Source organism: Corvus kubaryi, unplaced genomic scaffold (genome assembly GCF_017639235.1).
Source record: "Corvus kubaryi isolate FWS band 111438036 unplaced genomic scaffold, C.kubaryi_AGA036_p1.0 37396, whole genome shotgun sequence".
NCBI lineage: Eukaryota > Metazoa > Chordata > Aves > Passeriformes > Corvidae > Corvus > Corvus kubaryi.
In genome coordinates, this window is record NW_024581135.1 from 14,315,162 (window position 1) to 14,336,812 (window position 21,651).

The 21,651-nt window shown below is 45.6% G+C and overlaps 1 protein-coding gene across 1 annotated transcript in view; it reads right to left on the reverse strand.

Annotated features, from left to right (window-relative positions):
* Positions 1–648: 648 nt before the first annotated feature.
* MARCHF4 (membrane associated ring-CH-type finger 4) overlaps positions 649–21,651 on the reverse strand; it is a 104,065-nt gene continuing 83,062 nt past the window's right edge. Inside the window, exon 5 of the mRNA XM_042040526.1 lies at positions 649–9,059. Within this exon, the coding sequence (XP_041896460.1) occupies positions 8,698–9,059 (362 nt within the window). The 3' untranslated portion in view covers positions 649–8,697. The remainder of the gene's footprint in view (positions 9,060–21,651) is intronic.

A 21,651-nucleotide genomic window follows, 5' to 3' on the forward strand; every position in this document is an offset into this window, starting at 1 on the left:
TGCACTCAGGAGAGGAGCTGTGGATCTAGCCTAGCTCCTTACCATCCCCTTCCAACCATGTCATTGGTGATTGCTTCCACTGTCCTCCCTTTCCCTGTGCACACTTGCTCTGAGCACTCCCTGTGTCCTGGTGTTCCCACAGCAATCTGTAGAAGATACAGCCCTGGAGCAGAAGTTGACTCCAGCACCGCTTGGACAGCAGATGTTCTCTGTTGAGGGCAGTTCTGTGCAGTCCCTGGGAAGGACACAGCACATCAGGGTGGGTACTCTGAAAATAGCTGCATGTACTTACCATGCTTGCCTCAAGCTTCTCTCTTGAACATTGAGCATAGGGAAGACACTACACAGGAACCTTACAGTGATGTTTGGTACATGATTTTTGCTGTTTAATGCCATAAACAAATGATAAGTCAAAGTGCTAACACATTGTGCAATGCATGCTGAGCCCTGAAATTTTGTTCAAATCTCCTTATGTGAAGTCTTGGCCTCTGATGTGTAAAGAGAAGATGAAAGTTTACTGTGTAAGACCCTGTGTGGATTGTGACCAGAAAGAAAGAGCTTTTATTTGTAGCAAACAAACAAGAAAGAAGGTGAATTTCACAATGTGTTACAATGGAAGAGAGGAAAGGAAAAGATTACCAAGAGTCATGAATTTTATTTTTTTATTATGTATATTTTCATTAGAAAACAATCTTGAACACCCAGGAATAGTTTTCTAATAAACGTAAGCTCATGAAGAGCACTTGGAAGTTTCCGTTCTGGGTTCAGGAGAATGACGGGACAGTAACACAGTCGACATGGTCATTCCTCTTAGTCAACCCCTCCCTTGTGGCTGATTTTTTCTTACATTGCAGCCTTCCCTTCCCCGTGCTTCCTGCCCTGGAGAAAACCACCCCCTCCCTCCCAACCCCACAGACATCTCTGTAGCAGTCTCAAAGAGAGTATTTCTGCATGGACACATCACTGACTCATCTCAACCTTCACTGAACATAGTGATTCTTGCAGGCCTGAATGAGGACCTCAGCAACAGACCTGGGGGATCCATGCAGAGACACTGCTTCCTCTCCTGGGCAGACCCTGTAGTAGTGAAGGAGGCCTTAGGAGTGATTTCAAAGGGGACTCACATGTAGAAATGCAAAATTTGCCCACTGGGGATGAAGATCCAGGGACGTGTTCTTGCCATCCCTGCTAGCTACCTCCATTCTTGCGCTCAGCCTCTCACGGGCAAAAGTCCTGAAGGGGTTGATGCATAGCTATGGGCTGGTTGTGCTTCTGGAAAGAGGAAGATTTCCTCCCCAGGTCTGGCCTGCACTGCCTACAAAAGGGTTTGTTTATAATGGAGAGCTGATGTATATGAGCTAAAAACACAAGGGAACAAGGCCATTTTGATTTGCTACTGTATAAAGCTGACAAAGATTCTTGCTCTCCTGTCATCAGAGCAAGCTTCACCCAGGTTTACCACCATCTAAAACACAAGTGCTTTGTCCTCACCGTGTTTTTGGCTCAGGTACATCATCCACTGTAGTTACCCTGAGGCTAAGAAACAAAGGATTCCCCATGCCATTATCCCACAGCTTGACAGCAGTGAAGGAGATGCTTGAAAGCAGTTGCTCTTCTGGATCAAGAAGCAAAACTCCATGAAAAAGGCTTCTGCTGGCCACATCAGTCTAGAGGGATGGGAGGAAGGTTTGTGTGCCAATTAGCAAGGAGTAGAAGGGCTGTCCCATCTCAGAGAGATGTTCTACCATTTGGTAGCAATGAATCACCCCTTTCCAAAGGAAAGAGAAGATTATGGAGCAGTGAGTGAAAGGGGAGGGGAAATATAATCTTTTAAGAGCACAGGTACTAAGATCAGCTGGTCAGAGAACATTGATTTTTGTCTCTCTAGCTGGAAAATAAGATCAGGTGGGTTAGTTAGAAGTCTGTTCATCCTTATAGGAAAAAGAACCTCTGTAAAGTGTAGTAGAAAAACTCCCAGAGAAGTGTGACAGGCTGGATTTTAAAGAAAAGCTGTCCTGTGATGAAGGCCAAAGAGCAGAGTAGCTCTCTCACCAACTTGAGCTGTGAAAGGGTGAGACAGGTCACTTGCAGGGCCATGATGGGCATGTGCCATTTTTGTGATTATTAATATCATAACCTATATCAGCTGATCAAAGTTGCCCAACAGTGACTTGCTAACAACAGGTGGTGATCCTGCCACAGAGGAGTGCAGCTGGAGGCAAACAGCCTGATGCCAGCTATCCCATCCAGAAGGGAGTTCTGGTGCTCTGGAGAAGGCTACACTCTAGGAAGTCTTCTTGAGCAGACTCAGTCACTGAGACTTTCTTTGAGCAATCAGGGAACTGAATGTGATGTCCTAATTCTGTTTGGCAAAGCACATCTTGATGCAGAACATAACATATAAAGGAGCATCTTCCCTTAGTACCTCTTCTCTACTGTTACTTACTTCTTTAAGACTTGGGTATCAGAACCCTCCTTTTTTTCTTTTTTTCTTCCTTTTCAAAATAAGAAATATGGGAAAAATACTGACAATGTGGCTTGGAAAAGAATTTCTGTCTGGGTTCTTGTCCCATTCAGAAATCCATCTCTTTTCAAACAGTTGTGATGGCAGGTGTTTGTGCTTTTGCATCATTGTGCTTGTTTGAGTATGGCTCAGGTAAGTTTGAGGGGTCTTTAGTCTGTTTCCTGCTGCTGGAGCTGAGTGTCTGCTTTCCACATACTTCTGTCTTAATTAAATGCTACACAATAATGAGTGTGAATCAAAGATAGCCCGAAAGTAGCATAAAAGCATTTCCCTCTTCTGTCTTCTCTTTGCCTGAAGTAAAACCCTAAGTCGCATTTTCCACACAGCAACTCCCTAGCTCCTGTCAAGACTTATTAAAAAATCAAGTATTCTTTCAGGTTTATTTAGGTTTTTTTCTCTTCTTTATGTTTTCACGATAACATTTATAAATATATATGTGTATGTTTACATATATTTTATCTTGCAATTCCATTTCTGGAAGAAAAAACATCATTCTTTCATCAAAGGAGAAATTCACCCCCTGACCTGGAGGTAATTTGAATAATGAACTAAGATAGTGTTAGATGTTTGTGTAAACAGCACAGAACCATCACATTCTGCTCTCCTTGCATCCAACATGATAGATGTGAGATCAAAGACTACCTGCAGTAACTGCTGCATGTCAGACTTGCAATATTGAGGGAAATATTCCTAGAGCCACTGGTCCATTGCTGCCAAATGGAGGAAACCAATTGGTGTTTTCACCATATTTCCTTCAGTATGTAAGAAATGGTGAAGGTCAATGCAACAGGCTCCTACACTTGCTTGTCCCCTCAGGATTCGAATGTCATTGTTTATCAGTGGAATGAATTTGCCTGTCTGGAAACATGAAGGATGTAGAAGACTTAAAAACTAGTCTGGGAGGAATTCTCTGTCTGCTCAGGAGATCTTCAGGGCCAGAGTCGAGGGATGGCAGAGGGGATGAGGCATCTGTTGCCTCAAGAATGAGAAGGAGCAGTCACAGGGGAGGTGACAGTGGAGGCGAGATCAGGATACTCAGCCAGTAGTCACTAAGGCAATTGCACTGCTGACTGTTCTCCTCCAAGTGCTTGACCAACATAAAAGAGTTAAAAGGAAGGAATAGGTCTTCTGACCATGCATTCTCACAAGGAGATGCACAGGAATCCTGGTGGATGAACCACAGGTTGGAGGTACTAATGGTGCAGCCTCATCCTACACTGAAGAGCAGTAGTGGTTTGCTAAGTCAAAACAATATTTTTCTCTCAAGGAAAGCAAAGAGAGGATGCTTGAATGACTGACCACCACTTGTGGACAGAGGATGGTCTTCAAAACTGGAAAGCCTTCAGAACTGTCCTCCAGCTACAGCCATTGGCTCTGGTGTTTTACTGCTGCCAGATCAAGGGCTTTGAGAAGGGCCAGGGACCTGGCAGGCATGAGTAGTATTTTCCTGTCTCCCTGAGTGAAAACAGGACAGCCGACACTTCTCTTGACTCAAATCTAAGGCTGCTGAGTTCCTCTTTCCTTGGATTGACCATTTCATCATAGTAAGGTAAAACACGGACCTCTTCATCATCTTGCTTGGGAAACCACAACAGGGAACACACCCAATTTGGTTGAAAAACAGCCCATAATTTCTTACATTTTAAATTGGAAATCAAGTGTTATCTGGGTTTATGGGTTTTGCCAGCATTAGTGGTTTGTTTGTAGCAACCAATTAACAGCAGGCACTGAGATTGGCAAAGTAAATATATATCAAAGACTGAGAGTTATAGAGTTTGGCTTATTGATAAAGACTCTTAATAGTCCCTGTGTTCTCTGATGACCCTTGGGTTAGAGCATGTGCTTGACCCCTTGCAGGCACAGAGGAAGAGGGTTTGAACTTGGCAGTGAGTATTTACCAAGAAACGGGATGGCAAGAATGGAAGAGCTGTGGAAGCTGGAGGCCAGCACTGATGTTTTGGTAGGCAAGAATAGCATTGGCAACTGACACAGAGCAAAACACCTCTGAAGAGCATAACCAGAAAAGCATTACCAGAAAGACCTGTCAAAGCTGACAGAAAATCAGGGAACTGGCAGAAATCACAAGATTGAGCAGGACCATACACACACGATTTCTGATGATGGCTGAACACAGTCCTCCACACTGACCACCCCCAAACAATGCTGGAGGACCACAAAGCCCAAGAACTGAGGGGTCTCCACAGTGATAGGACCCAGAATTTTCTCCACTGGGAGAAACAGCTGCCAAACTCTGCAAGCTTTGTTTGTCAGTGGAAGGTGATCTGACAGCTTTGTAACACAGTACAGAGAACGTCTCTTCAGGGACCTAGCAGACATGACCAGAAGAAAGACATGGGGAAGAAGAGATGCCTCTGTAGCATGGCTCTGCCCCATCTCTTCTATCTGCTAGAATCACCAATACAGAACTTATTTTTCATGTCTCGGGAGCGTACTGTCTCCATTTGCACCTTTGAAAGTCCTGCATAGTAGCACAAAGGGGACGGCACAAGGAGATTGTGGGAGATGAGAGAACTGTGCTATGGAAGGAAGAGATCCTCGTCAGTATTTCTGCCATCAAAACGTTGGGGAGGAAAGAAAAAGGGAATTCAAAACCCCAACCCCCACACTAAATTTGCACTTGTTCTCTCAGGCTGGCAGCCTAGAAGTTTGTAAACTCAGAAGTACCTTGTTCTGGAATAAACTGCTCTGAAAACAGTTTCCAATGGCTTCCCCGAGTTTGCTTTGCTGGTGGCAGCCCTTTGGCTCCATGCTGGCACATGTATGAAGCTCTTTGAACAAGTTTTGACCTTCCTTTAGCCCCTCTGCCCATCAAGCCAGCTAATGACATGCTTCGTATTGCACAGAACACATACAATTGACAAGTTCATAGTGTTGTTTAAATATTAAACAGTCTAGACAGGCTTTTGAGTCTTACGCCACTGTGAAAAGGCTCAGACCATGCCCATCTCTGAAACTGGGCTGCGGGATCATTTGCACAGTAAGACAGACAATAAGACTTGTATACATTGCCATGCAACAGAATAGACCCCAAACCGCCAGCCCTAAGTGGAAAGTTTATTTCTAAGCACAATATATGGAAAAAACAAACCAACAAACCCCACAGATATAGAAAACGTTGTAGCAAATCCCTGGTCAAGTAGGACTTCATGTCTGTCACTACCCTGCACCTCACAGCCGCTTAAAATGTCATGCAATGGAGGAGAGGGCACTCGGACGACAGCCTCCGCTTCAGATCAAGGAGGGTCTCCAAGCAGGAGAAGGCCGATGGAACTCCCGCTGTGATTCAGACTGTAACCAGCAAAAGGGCAGCGCTGCTCACCCCCACCACACACTTCGTGGCTACCGGTGGTAGACTTAGCACTTCAACAGGCTTTACCAACGTGGATTCTCACAACACCCCTGTGAGGTAGGTACGTATTGTTATTCCCCCTTTGCGTGGAGGCGGGACTGAGCCAAACAGCCCAAGGCTACAGAGTCAGTGGCAGAGCTGGAGTGAGAGTATGCAGAGTCCTGTGTGCTCAGAGTACACCACTCTTCCACAGCAAGTTGTGCTTCTGACCTCATAAAATTTTATCTGTTAGCCAAATTAAAGGAATTTGACTTCTCCATTTTAAATGAGTGGAGGGCAGGGAGGGAAACGACATCATGGGTGACAGCTGTCCCTTCATCTGTGTATGCTTCCCCCTCCCCAAAAACACTATTATTACTCATCTCTTGGAATGAGGACAGCTTCCAGAACAGGCATAGGGGTGAGAGGCTGCTGTGATTGCTCGCTTTGGCCAGGTTTCTCTCCACTGAAGCAGTTCTTCCAGAGATCACTCATTGTAACACCTTCCTTCTGGGGGTAGCTACTTTCAGAGATGACTGGAACTGCCCCTTCCCTCTCCCTCTGCCCACCACCATCTCTTTTCTCCCCTCTGCCAAAAGCACTCTTTGGTAGATAGTAAATCTGGTCAGATAAAGGTACAGTGGCCTCAGAAACCATGCTGTTTCACATTGGTCCTCAGCAAGTTGACTTTCTTGGACGGTGTTTCACCTCCCACATTCTCTGCCAGAGAAGTACCTGTTCTGTTGCATTCTGATATTTAAAGGGACACTGTCAAGTAATCAAGGTGAAAAACATGACCTTGCCTTAAGCTGCTAACCTGCATCTTAAACGTTGCAGAATGGCTGCCATGTTCAAACACAGAGGCTGAAGTCTGACACCTTCTCCGGTCCAGAAACACCTGACCTGTGACAGCCTGGCTGCCATAGGAGCTGGTAGCCCACATTTTCCCTGTCTCCACAGAAGCTGTGAGAAGTGCTGGTATGATGATGGAGGGCAGCTGCATTCAGCCATTGTGCAACGTTGCTTGGCACTGCTGCTAAATGGATGCAGTTTGGCTGAAGTCCTTATCTTGATTTTGGGGGGAGCTGGGTTCAGGCTTGATCACTATGGGGTCATTGTTTTGGGATAGCTGAGCTTTTGCTCCTCAATTAGCTAACCTCCATATTTTTAGGGTTCCTGCTCTTATGCTTCCTTTGTGGCAGCTGCAAAATAACTCAACCCCGTAGAGTTGGGACATACCCTCCATAGAATGAGGACAGTCAGCAGGAAATCAGAAATACGGATTTCCTTCTGTCGCAGAAGAAAGGTGGGGAGGAGAAGGACAGGGATGGTGAAAGGAATGGGGTGAGTGGAGAGAACCATACGTGCCCAAATGGAAAAGGACAAAATCGGTAGGGAAAGAAATTTTATTTTCAAGCTTGTAAGAGAATATTACAAACAATGGAGAGTAAAAAAAGCCCAAACCCTAAAAACTATTTAAAAAGTACTTGACAGTGTCCCTTTAATATCCACAAATGATTCAGCCATTGTGCATTGAAAGAGAATGTTCCTGAAGAGCAACCGATACCTTCGAGGATATATCCCAGAGAAGGAGGCTTATTAGAAGTGCTACACAGTCAGTCAGCAACTGTGCTCCCTCTTCAGACTAACTCTCTTTTGGATGATTGAATGGAATAGACTCTGTAATAAACTAACAGACTGGATGTGAAAGGATCAGCCTACAAGACTGAGTGAGACTGTTGCAAATTGAGCAGCAGGGATACAGACACCAAAACAAAAAAGTACATCTCTAAATGCATGAGTGTCTGAATCAGCAAGGGAGCAGAAACCCACCAAAGATGGGTCAGCTTCTTGTGATTGGAGTAGAATGGAAGGAAATTAACCTGGAATGTCTGCATGGAAAATGATGTGTGTGGGTGGCAAGGTTTAGATGCTGGATTTGGGGTTACGAAGGCATGAATCACACCAGTACTTGTGCTTGAAACACCTGCGGAACGTTTGTACAAAATTTGCCAAAAATGCCTATACGTCGAATAAAGGTCATGGAGCGCCCTCCCCCCTCCCAGTTCTACCCTCACAAACCTTGTCAGGAACATTATGAAAAAAACAGGCTTTTTGGTGAAATTTGGGTATGCCTGGATTTTGTTAAGATTTTCTTAGTGAGATGATTCAATCTCTCTTCTGTAAATCAATACTGAAAAATCCCCAGCCATTTCACTTCAGATACCCCATGGTAAATTAAACAAGGCTCCAGTGACTCATGAAACAAAACAACTCATAGCCCTGGTTAATCGGAGTCTGGAAAATAAAACCACTCCAAATATTTCGTTCCCTTCCACGTTTTCATAAATCTCACACTACGTGTGTGTTTGTGTGCGCGTGCGTGTGTGTACGGGGGGTGTGCACAGAGCGTTACCTATTCCAGGTAATAGGATTTGTAAGACATGCTAAACTGTCTGTTCCTCTGCTTCCCCAGAACTCTGCCTACTCAGTTTGTAGTCTGTATTGCACTTGTTTTGTTGGTTTTTTTGTGATTTGTGTTGTTATTTTTTTTCTTTTTTTTTTCCTTTTTTTTTTTAAACAGGCTGGAAAACATTAACCTCTTTAGCATGAGTGTGCAGCTCTCCCTCCACCTGCTTTTTTTCCTCAGCTGGCCAGGTGCCGCTTCTTATATCTTGTGCAGTTACTGAAAAAAGAAAAGGAGAGAAGAAAAAAAAAAAGAAAAAAGAAAAGGAAAGAGAAAGAAAAAGGCACACCATGCTCCTCTGCTTTATGAGTTCTTTGTCTCCTCCGCTTCGTGTTAAGGCCTCCTGAATTCCTTGGCTCAGACCGTCGTGACTCTCATGACGAGCTCTCTGTTACTACTAGACTGACTCCTCTGTTCGTGAGGCCTCAGGTGGCTGAGTATATGCAGGATGGTATAAGCACAGTGGTGGTCAGAGAGGGTGCCTGTGGCATGGCCGGCAGCCCGTGCCCCGCTGTCGGCTGGAGCGGAGTTAGTGGCTGTACCACCAGCAGAGGACGAGTGGGTGGTTTGGGAGGAGGGGCGCTGATTTGTCCTGGTCCCTGTTTTTTGCTCCTCCATGTCCTTTGTTTTGTCATAGTTCAGCACTTTCCACTGCTGATTGACCGCCTGCCACCGTTTAAAAATCCGGTAAACCGAGGGCCCTTCGTGTATTATTAGACCTGGAGGGAAGGGGGGAAGAAATAAACATAAAACACAAACAAAACTTTAGAAAGAACCATAAACCTACCCCAGCATCTTCCCCCAGTTAACTGGTTAAGCTCAGCTCTCCTTCAGCCAATGCTTTTTCAATGATAAATCCTGTATTTTAATTACTTACAGGCAGAGCACTGGTGCTCCTCCTTTTCTGGATCCCCTTTTCCCTGAATTAAAGGAATTACAGTTTTATCTCAGCCATCGATAAATGGATCGTAAATGGAGCACAGTGAATTATGCTCTTACAGCAAAAGAGTATCTGTTTACCAACAAATGCCCAAGGTTTATCTCTCACTGGTCTAATTTTGCATGCTGCATAGGCATGATTCACTGAGCCCAGACGTGTGTTTGGAGGGGGTGTAACTGGAGCTGACGTGGCAGTGACGGCTGCTGCACCAGTGCCGAGTGTGTGCACAGCCCATATCTCTCCCCACCAGTGCCGAGTGTGTGCACAGCCCATATCTCTCCCCACACATACAGCAGCAGAGCAGACACACACGTGGAGGCCAGAGGCAGCAACTGAGTGGAAAAAAAGTCTGTCTATACACTGAAGTAGTTTGTTACCCAAGGCAAAGTTTTGCTCACCTGCAGAGCAGGTACCTCATCAAACGTCATTGCCTCCTTTCAAGGGGGAGCTCAGCACGCTTGACAGAAAGGGCAGAGGAGTTCCCAGTGTGTGCAGAGTGTGCAGGCAGTGCCTGTGTCCTGCTGCCCACCCAAATGCACAGAGCTGATGTCTGGGGATGGCTCTGGGCTGTAGGACACTGCACTGCTAATGGTCTCTGTGTTCATAAGAGAAGGAGCAGCTCAGGCCCTTCAGTAACCCAGCAGTTACCTTGTCTCCCAGCTATCTCCATCATCCTCCCCACCCTTGCAAGAGAACTAAGGAATTGAATAATTTTAGTTGCTTGGATGATGACAGTACTTAAGTATTAAGCTCTGCTATTATTATTGGAGTTGCCAGACTGTGGCTAGACTCTTCGGAAGCACTAGTGGCTGCAACACAGGTCTTCTTCTCCACTGGCTGGAGGAAGCTGCAACATCTGTAGACTGGCTTAGCTGGCACACTGTAATATAACTCACAAGCTTTGCTAGAGAATGGGATTTATGTGCAATGAGGGGGCTCTGAGTGTCCTTGCTTTGCAGCCATCTGTCTCTTACGAAAGTGCCTTTGTGTCCCACAGAACTGAAGCCAGACCAGAAGGTAGGACTGGGTGAGCTAGCACAGGGATGGCTTCATTGTCCTTCATGATGATGGTTTCACCATTCTGGGTCTGGATCATTATCAAAAACATTTCTAAGAAGAGTAGCTCTCTTGCCTTCCAGTTGCAAACATAAAAATACAAGAACAAAAGACTCACAAGAATCAAAACTGTGCCTAAACAAAGGGGCTGACTTGACCAACGACGTGTAGAGAGATGATGGGCACCACAGAATAAAGTGGTTTACAGCTATTTCTGATTAATCAAATGCTACAGCTTCACCCATCACCTACCTTTTCCAGATAGTTCTAGTTTCTGATGGCAGATGATTACTGGAATAAACCTGTGCTTCATCAGACCCCACAATATCTGAAGGTTACCTTACCCTTAGGGCTGATCTCCCGATCATTCACTGATGGGATGCAGCCACTTGGTTTCTTAGGGTCAGCATCTGATGCTAAAGTGTTTAAATCACTGCTTCACTACAGACTGAGTTTCCAGCCTCCCTGGTTTAAGGCATAACTAGGAGCCCTGCTGACCTGATCACAGATGAGCTTCGGGGGGACTCTCACATTCACTGAAATGGGGTGCTGAGCCTGGTCACTGGCTGTAGAAGTAACTCCACTGGATAGCTTGTATGCAGATCTGACTATTTTGGGATAGGGAATGATGTAGGGCACTACAGTATGAGAGAGCTCTACTCTGTATCCTACAGGCCACTGAGATTGCACAGCTGTAACCCTGCAGTGCTGCTGGCTTTTCATAACCAAACCCTGTGATGTCATAACAGAAAAATGTGGGGTTTCCTCCCTGCTTTGAAACACGGTTGAGAATTCTGACGTGGTCTGATCAAAGCATCAACCATAAAAAGCAGGACTTAGAGAAAGCCTGTATGCAGATCCAGCCACAGAGACAGAGCTTTGAAGCAGGCCTGAAGTGGATCAGCCCATGACAAGGGACATTAGACATATATTTAAATGAGCTGTCTGATCTGTAATGAATGAAATTCCACTCTGATAATGACAGAGCCAGTGTTTCTCAGAGACCACTTTAAGCCTGGGATAAAAGAGGCGAAATCAAATGTTTTCTCTTTGGCTGTAGAACATTCTCCATAGAATCAAATCCATTCTACAAAGTATTAAACACCGAGCCAGGATTGTAAATCTATTCTTAATTACCTTATCACAAATATTTAACACGCAGCCTGATTCAAGAGGGCTGTTTATAAAATTCTTGTTTGTTTGCCTTCTAATTATAAATGTTTATGATCTTATGCAATTAACTGTGTGATGCTGATGGATGGGTTGCTGAGTCAACTGAGCAGCTGTTTTCTTAGATAGTTTTGGTTTCCAAATATTTATAAAAGTACAAAATAACTTGTTTTCATCTGTATTTACTGGGCTCTAAATTACTTATCGATTTCCCAGTGTCAAGTTCAGGAAGCTGTAAAATTAAGAAGGAACCAAGTGGAGGGGTGGGCATGGAAGCGGAAGTAACAGTGATTCATTTACAAGAGGAAGTGCCAAGAGCAAGCAAGAGTCTATCAGTTAATATCAAGCTTCAGGATGCTTAATGCTCTCATCAAAACAAATTTAGTCTGCCTCGGATAAATTAGATTTGAATTCCTACACTCAGCTCTGTGCATCCCCTAACAAAAACACCCCTCCCTCAAGAATCATTCTTGTTGACAGAGGTGAAGTTTTCAATTTAAAGGCCAGAATTCGGTGGGAAATCCTTCAGGAAGGACTGTATTCAACTCAAGGTGTCCATTTAGAAGCTATTATTCCATAAGCCAAATCCTCTGAGTGTGTAAGATTGCATGTTGGTGTGAACTTCTCTCTTTGTACAGTTCTAAACAGAGAAATGTCTGTATCACAGCTTCAGATGAATACTGGGAGTGTCCTGGTCCTTTTCCAATCCTCTCCATTTTATCTCGCCCTCTTCTGCTTCAAAAAATCTGTTCTCAGTGGATCCTCTGTGAAAACCATCCTCTTCAGAAGGAAAATTTCTGTGAGTTGTACACAAAACTTGCTAGTCCAGATTGTTGCCTTGTTCATGAAATCCCTAGTTTGTGGTGTTGGTGAAATGAAACTCCCATGGAATGTGGGCACTGATGATGTGCTGCTCTCATTCCCATTTTCTCATGTAGAGATCTGGCTGGACCAGCACTGGATGAAATTCCTTGATTTGAAAATCTCTGAAAGCTGCAGTCTCTTGAGATTAGACGAGACAGAGGTGAATTGGGTCAGTGGGGTTGTAAGAAAACTGATCAAGAGAAAGGTCCTCAGCTCAAGGGCCAGAAGGGCTGTTGGAAGAACACTGGCAGATGTAACAAGGGAATTGGGTTCATGTCTCTGGATGGGGAAGCAGGGATCAGCTGCTGTACCACCATCCCGTGAGATTAACCCAGGGGGTTGTGAGCCTCCAATTTAAAGTAACTTTGGAGCAGCAGTTTCCCAGAAATGACATGCAGTGAACTCCTGAACATGGTCAGCCTATGCTGCCAAGTGATATTTCCCCCAGAACTTTCAGCCTCAAATTAACCTTCCTCTTATTCCAACACTTGCCATGCACTCTCTTGAAAGAAACGGGTAAATTCTTGGGGCAGGATCCGTTTCACCTGTTTGCCAGTAAAGAAAACCACCAAAACAGGGCTTCTGCTGACAGTGGGTGGCACCTCACCCCTGCACAGACACTCATCTACAGGAGGAAAAATGACAGTCCATTCCAGCCAGTTACCTTCTCAAAAAGCCCCTGTCCTGTCACCTCTTGTTTCCACCTTCAGCAGAACATCACTTTGCCTTTTTGTTTTCCTTTTCAAATGCAATTTCATCTCAGCCAGACAGCTGCCATGCTTCAGCCTGTTTCTGTTGCTTTCATTATTGGGTGTCAGGGGAAGATTATGGCAGCTGTGATCAAAGCTTAATGTTTGCTTCCGCAGCAGTGGTGACTCAGGCCAAGGTAAACCAAGCTTTCTGGGAGATAATACTTTCATTGCCAGGCTTTCTCTCCATTGACATCATTGCATACACAAACCCTTCCCTCCCTTTCTGTGAATTCCTTTATCTTTTGTGACAATCTCAAATTTCTCCACTTTTGTTTCTGAAGCTCCACCAGCTCAGCCCTCATTTATCTTTCTGCCTTAATCTTATCCTATTTGCTCCATCCTTGCTCACCTTTTATCTTGACCTAAGAGCAGGAAAGTGGCTGATGATAAACCAGGAAAAGAGAGCCAGAAGGATCTGTTCCAGGAAATACAGGAACAGGGGTACCTAGTATCTGGCACCCCTCACCATTGTGCCCAGGTCAGTTCCAGCTGAGTATGACAAGTTCTTTGAACAACCTGGCATACTTAGATGTTCCTGTGGCTGACACTCAAGGCTGCAGAGCTGTGCTCTTCAGGAAAGGAGGAAGAGGGTGAACTGAGGAGCAGGGAGAGGTAGTTTTGTAATCGAAAACAACATCATGGCATCAATGGGACTCTGCACTAGGGCTGATTTGCAGGAGAGTTGTGAGCCCCGGAGCTGACCAGGCTGGGAATGAGGTAATGTCCTTCTTCTCCTCAATCCTGTTCATCATCTCCAGAACCTCTTCATTTCATCCCCCTTTTTCTGCAAGTGAGCTCCCCAGCAGGGTGCAGTCCCCAGACCAGAGAGGCGCAGAATCAGCACTGTAACATCTCACCTGCCTTTTGATTCCCTGATGAAATAAACTGATATGTCACAGAATTGCTGTCTTCAGCAGTGTGACTGCCTGGTCTAGCTTGTGTTTGGGATTCTGATTTCTCATCCTAAGGGTAATACTTTGCACTTCTCTTATTCAATTACATCTTGTTGATTCCTCCAATTTGCCAAGATAATTTCAAATTTGAAATGCTGATCTGATCCTCCTAAGTGCTTGCAGCCTTTCCAAGCTTAGTGTCATCTGTGAATTTTGTAACAGCACATCCTATTTAATTATCTAAGTCATTAATAAAAATATTGAAGAGAGCAGAGTCCAAAAGACTCTCTGCTTGAAATGTGTTTCCAGTTTACAGCACACCACTCACAACTACTGAGAAAGCAGTTTCTCCATTGGCTGTACACCTGCATTAGAGTTATTTAATCTAGAGCATGCTTCTCTGGTAGGAGAATCCAAAGGCAAAGCACCAAGAGCATTGTCCAAGTCACAGCACAACAAACTAACAGCTTCCTTCTTAGCCACTAGTACAGTTACCCTTCCAAATTACACCTGGTTATACTCCTGTGCTCACCAATTGGTTAGCTAAAAAATATTCAATATCCTTCTATGAATCAGTTAAATTGATTTGCCCTTGATCCTAGTGCCTACCTTCATTATCTGTGAGAGACTATATCTAAAGCTAAGTACTCTGCTTGCATTTCCCCAGCTTCCTGGCACCTCCTGCATCCTCCTCAAGTTCCTGATGACGAAATGCTCATGGGTCAGCCACTGTTTCTGCAGCTTCCTCTGAAGTTCATTAGGACGTGCTGACAAGGACAGAGCTAACTCATTTGAATATTTTTGAGGCTGTTCTTTCCAGATTCTGCCCTGGGCTCCTTTCTCCTCATTAAAATTATTTTAGTTAAGTTTTGAGGACTGAAACAAAAGCAACATTTAACTATTTGGCCCTTTGTGTATCAAATACTATTTGAGCTCTTAGACTTGCCTTGTTCTTTTTCACATATGCTTATGCACCCATTTCTTTCTGCCTTTTGAATCTCTGGATGGTCATCTTGGGCTTCAACTCTGACAGGTCCCCATGCATGTGGGATTTCTAGAGGCTTTTCATTAGTTGAAGGTTATTCTTTTTTCCTTTTGTGTGATTGCAGCTTCTGATTTTGGGTCCTCAGAGTTCCTGATGCAGCCTCAGTGCTCTCTTCCCACGCTTCTGAGCTTTCCCCTGCACAGGCACAGTTCGCTGTTGTGCCTTTAGTATCATCCCTTTTGGCAGCTGTGAGCTGTTCACAGCTCTTTTATCCTTCAGATTCTCTTCCCAAGAGACACTCGCTGCTCTGCTCCCCTGGGGCTGTTGCTGCTGCTTTTCTGCAGTCCATTATCCTCATATCTTACTTTTCTTCAGCTCAGGAATGCTTTCAATAAACAGTCACTTCCCATAAAAACTACTGATACATTCAGACTTTCAGGGAGTCTTTGCTTTCTGGGGAAATCGAATAGGAAGTATAGATTCCTTCACAATTGTCATCTCCACCCTCCAAAATATAATTTTTGTCCCCAGAATGTTTCAAGAGCTGAATAGTCTACTCTGCATACAGGAGCAGTTCATAATGGTTAACCTGGAACATCTGGTGCTGTCTTTTAGACATTTCTGGAAGCTGCAAGACACCAGACAAGCGATATTTCTCTAGTCCATAAGACATCTAGCAAAGGTCTGCTATGAATAATGCTGGAACTGTACTAGGAGGGTGTGCAAACTTAGCAATTGCCAGCATTGAATGAGATAAAGTATAAATTGAAAATGTATTCATAATGATTAGAGCTCGAGTGAATGCTTAACATATGGAAAAATAATTAGCTGATTATAATCAGGCATTTTCTTATCAATCATTCTGAATGCACATTTTTTTTAATGTCTAAATAACTGATTGTGTATGAATCTGAACTGTGTTTTGGCTCAGCAGAACTGGGATGTCTGGATGGACATCTGCATGGCTGGACTCTGCTGAGTGCAGTTGATCACTGGATGACATGGCCATCATGGAACCCATGGATCTGGGGAAGACAGAACAGTCCTTCTGCTAAGTGCATTCACTGTAGCGAGGCTTCACTGCCACACAGCTTTCCCAGCAGTGGGATGCCATGCTTGGATCTCCTAGGCCACAGGGCCACGACTGCAGCAAAACTGAAACTGAGCCCCTCAGAGATTAAGACCTCCATGGCCAGGGAAGAGCTCCCACCAGTGTGCACAGAGAAGCTGTTCCCAGACTTGAGGAAGTATTTTATGGAGGTTTGGACCCTTCCATTTTGGATCATTACAGCACAAACAGGCTGGCCCATAACCTTCAACTGCTGACTAACCAGAAAACCTTGTGTTTATTACAGCTCGTCTCCCCTCGCTCAAAGGCAGCTGTGCCTCAAAGCTTCCTCAGCCCCTGGTGAGCCAGGACCCCCCGCAAGTGCAGCGAGAGCCCTTCTCCTTCCCTGCTTCCTCCACTCCATCTGGCAGAGCCACGGCAGCAGCAGGTCCTGCCTGGGTAGGTGATTACGCTGTGTCCCAAGCTCTCTGCAGCCATTAACACCCACCCCCAGAGGCAGCAAGAGCTCTGCCAGGTGGGAGATGGATCCAGCGTGCTGGCACCTCAGAGAGTCCCCACAGCTGCTGCTCCACCAGGTGAGTGATCCTGGCGCAGAGTGTGGGGGCCAGGGAGAATAGGCAGCACTTTTATTACTGCTGGGAGTGCCTGGTGTGGAGCTGGCAGCATCCCTCCCCCAGGCAGCAGTGTGATTTTGCAGGATGCAGCCAAGCTACAGGGCAAGAAATAATTTCCAGGTTGTGACACTGCAGCATCTCACAAGTTCATGTAACACAAGTATGCAGCAGTGATTCCTGTGTGCACAGGATGCCATGGGCTCCTCGTGGAAGTGGGAGCAGTCCACCCCACAGACATGGCATTTGTAGCTGTGGGAGGAGGAAGGCTTTATCCAGCAGGATGAATTGAGTTGACTCATGGGAGCTGGGGGCAGGGTGTTGTAGGAGCATTTGGGGAGCTTTGATGTCTGCAAAGTAATGCATCTTCTCTCTGAGGTGCTGCCCCCATCCCAGGGCAGCCCTGCTCAGCCATGTCCCCCACAACAGACAGGCTGGACCCTGTAGGGCTGAGCTGGTAAGAACCAAAATGAGGAAATGCTGGCAAAATTAAAGAGCTGACAAGAGGTGTCCAATGGAAATGAAGTTTCATTTCATTCAGTATTCCCACGTGGTTTGTTTGCAAGGGGAAAATAACATCAGGTGTCCTGTGGAAATGTGACAGAGGAGCTGGACTCACCCCTGAAGTTACACACAGCAACACCATGGCCCTGGAGATGCCACAGTACTTCCAGCTGTAAACATACAAGCTACCAACCACCACAACTTCCTCCTCCTGAACTGCCCAGACCAGTACTTTTTTACCCCTTGCCTCAAAACAGTGATAAAAACCACCCTAAACCAAAATAAGTAATAACAGTGAAAACAAGTAAAATGAAACCCAAAGAAATCCTTGCTCAGGCAATAGAGAAAATATAAACTGAAGTACTCCTACAAACTCAGCTGGCTGTGGACAGCTACAGCAAAATGGATGTTGTGCCCTAAAGGACTCTTGTACTCCTGTGGTATTTAATTCACAGTGCACGATAAAGCAGAGGATTAAAGGGCAGTCTATAGTTATGCAGGCAGCAATAAATGAGTCTCTTCTTGAAAAAAGCAACTAAATAAATAGAGATGGGAGCTCTACCAATAGAACAACCCCTTGCTTCTGAATCATGCCGCTCCAGCACCATTTCCCACTTGTGAGTCTACCCATAACTGTGCCAGGACAGGAGGGATAGAGCTTGGAGGCAGTACTCACACACCCTCTTGCTCTCTTAAATTTTCCCCTCCTTGCTTTGTAGCTAGGACTGGGTAGATCCTCTTGGAACCATTTTTCTCCTAATTTAAGATGGATATAACAGCAACACCCCACATCATGAAAAGGCTTTGTTCAAGACGTGAAAGACACTCATTGTGTGCATGACAGATACTGCAAGGTCTTTAAAAGAAGGGAGTAAATTATTATTTCAAGCCAGGTTGAACAGAGCACTGGCCAAATTCACTGGTCTCACCAGTGAATCACTAGGTGATAAAATCACTAGGTGATTTTATGGGTCTTTTCTACCTTCAGATTTCCAGACATTTCCTGCAGAAGTCCATGGATTTGAACACTCATGGTGAGAAGAGAAAAAGCATGTGGCTTCCACTTCATTATGTTTGCACAATGGAAATCATTCCTCCAGGTCTGGGTCCTGAACCTTCCTATGCCATAGCTAATGTACCAAAGCACTGCCTGTGCAATCATGATAATCCTCAGCCAATCCAGGGACACTCCTTTAGGAGAGCTGGACAACACCACTGTGCTGTGCAGGGCTTGGGACTCTGCCTTCACACTTGCTTGGAGTGAGACCTGAAAAAGTCGCACTGTTCTCCAGAATGGAGGAACACACGTTTATTTGCAGACAGGTGAAAATGTTTCATTTGGAACGGAATTTTTTTAAATGTTGTATTCCAAATTCTGACACTGAATTTGAAATACTCAGCATGAGCAGTCATCTCTAAATGTTAAATCAGAATGCTTTGTTCAAGAATGATCAAAACATGACATTTGCTTTTTGAAGGTAGAACTAGTGCCTCCCTCTCTGCTTTTATTAGCAAATGAAATTCTGTAAGGAAAAATGAGAATAGTTTCACAATTTTTTCATTTTCTAGGAGATGCAGGTCCTGTCTGAGCCGAATTCCTCCAGACTACTCCAGTCACCTAAGTGCTGTTCCACTAAGAGGAATAGGAACCAATTAGAAGAGACACAGAGGTGAGTACAGATCACCCTTGCCATCCCCCAGGGTAATGTAGGGTACATGGGCTAAATTAATGGACCTGAGAGTGCCTCTGATGTCACACACTGGCCTGTGCATTGTGATTCCTTCTACTGCCTCACTGGAGTGAGATGTGGGCATCTTTCCCCTCCAACGTGCAGGAAGGCATCCCAAGGATGTGAGGCAGAAGGTGTTCATGGTGCAATTTGGCCAGCCTTTTGTTGGGATAATGTCATCCTGGGATACAGCATGGTGCAGCCTGTCCTGTGCTGCTTTGTCCTCCACAGCCATGACAAAAAAAAATCTTTCACTGCAAACCCAGGATTTCTGTGAGATTTCCAGAAGCCTTTCAGCTTGGGTGCTGCAGCCTCTCTCTGCTCCCTGACAGTGTCCCCACAGGTCTCACCCTAATGTCTCCCCTGCAAAGGCGTTCACCTCTCCCACAGAGGCACTATTCAAAATTAACGAAGGTGGCGGGAGCCAAGAGGACAAGGGTGTGTTATTTCTGGTCTATTACTAGCTAGGATCTCGAGGAAGGTAAAACTTGATCCTTGCTTCTCTGAATATACAAGGGTCTTTGACCAGAGCTGAAGACCGTTATGGCTGCAATATCCAGATGAGTGAATTCTGATGGAGGCTGAGGGGCAGGTAAGGGTTTTCCTGCACCTATGGGATCTGCCAATGCTGAGCTCACAAGTATGACAGCAGTAAAAGGAGCTGAGAGTGGCTAAGCCTGCAGCAAAGGTCTGGAGAAGAGCCTTGGAGAACAGAGAAAAGTCCTTGATGTGGCTGTGGCTGAGCAGAATGAATTGTCCCACCTGGCACAGTGCGGATATTGTGGACCCCGCTCTGCCATGGGGCAGACGGACTCAGGCTGTGGATGTCATTGGTGGGTCTTGGTGCAGGAAGAAAAGCACTGCTTCAGGAAGTAACTTTCAGGAAGAATTAAGTTTAGCAACTTAGCCCATGGGCCTGTTTGCAGTATTCTTCATTACAGCCTGTTGTATCTGGGCTGAAAGATGGCTCTGCTGGTAGGTAGCCATCATCAATCAGTCTCTAAGAGGTGATCCCAGAGCTTGATTAATGTGGCTTCATATTAATCTCTTCTTACCTCTGCTTCTGGCTTCCCACTGAACTGGGGACACACCAAAAGCAGCCTCATTCACTATTCATGGGGGTTACCCTCCTGTGGTCTCATCTTTGTCCATGGAGTTGAATTTTCTTGCTACAGCCACAACAGCCTGCCATGGACCACAGCTTCCCACCTCCAGGAGTAATGTGTCTGTGAAGATGCAGGCTGTAGTAGGAGGAGCGATGGGACAGAAGGCAGTGGGAAAAACAGCCTGGCACAGAGCTGAGGACTTTTTTCATCCTTTACTAGATAGCACAATTTGTGCAGCTGGCATGGGAGATCCTACCAGATGCCTACAAGGGAATTTCCTGCCATAGTGTAGAGGTTGTGACAGGCAGGTGAGGGTTCGTGCCTCTGCCCACATATGGAAACTTAACCCAGAGACACCAGGCACTTGATTTCGGCAAGGCATTTAGTGACAGGGAAGCACCATTCTGATTGTAATGCATCACACTTGAAAGCACAAGATGCAGTTCACAAGGCAAAAGAATTTCTTTTTTCCCTCAAAAAATGTTAATTATGTTGCCCTCATTAAATGCTAAACACACTGATCCACTGGAGCAGACAGCACCATATGGTTATTCACGACAAAATACATCTCTGGAGCCCTGTTGCAACAGTGGGACCCTACTGGAGATGGATGTGGAGAAGGAGTGTGGAGCTGAACGCACACGTGTGAAAGCCCAGGTGCTGCTCTGATTGTGCTGGAAGCCAAGTTCCTTCCCTGCAAAGAGGGAGAGGGTTCAGAGCCACAGGGTCCAAAGCTGTGTCTCTTTGCTCAGCAGCGACACGCTGGCTCTGCGGAGAGCGGCCGGAGCTGCGCTGGGGCCCTGTGGGCACACGGAGCCCCTGCAGCCCTGCCTGCTGCTGGGAGCACGCAATGCACACACACTGGCTGCCCCTCTGCTCTCTTATGGAACAATCAATGCAACAGTAGATAAAAATAGGTCCCATCTTTCAGGGGCAGAGGGGTGGCTTGTCTCAATTTTGCCAAGCATCCGCTGTTCCTGGATAGCAGCCAAAGAGTCGGTGGTCAGATCAGCTTTGCAGCGCTGCTCCTTCTGCTGCTGGCCCAGCTACAGGGCCCACAGTGATTGCTCCCCAGGAGGGACCCTGCCCAGCTGGATCGAGAGTCCCATAATATGCCCTGTGGGGACCGTTCCTGTCTATACAGCCTCTGGACAGCTGATAGATCAGTGATTTGCTCAGTGGTTTTTCAAGCGTGCACATTGTGGCTGAATGTCTGCAAACTGGGGTTTCATGGTGAAGAAAAAGTGACTTTGCTGCCTAGCTTTATCCCATTTGCCTGCTCTGAAGATAGGACCTGGATCTAGCCACTCCAATTAGCTCCTGATGGGTCCAGTTTACATGCAAATTGGGTAAGAAGTGCATGGAGAGCATGGCAAGCAGTGCATCAAGCTGAAAGGCACAGAAGACTTCTGTATATTCTCACGGATCTCTTCCAGGTATGTCAAAGCCACACACATTTGCTGTGTGGGCTGCTGTCAAGTCTCTCCTCCAAAGACGTTTGCTGAACTTCTCTGCCTTGTGCTCTGCCTTTACGGTGCCATCAAGCCAACATGCAGGTTTGGTGCTTCCTCAAAACTGATTCCCTACTGCGGTAGTGATTCTTCCTGCTTTGTACTTTGGGGGACTGTGTA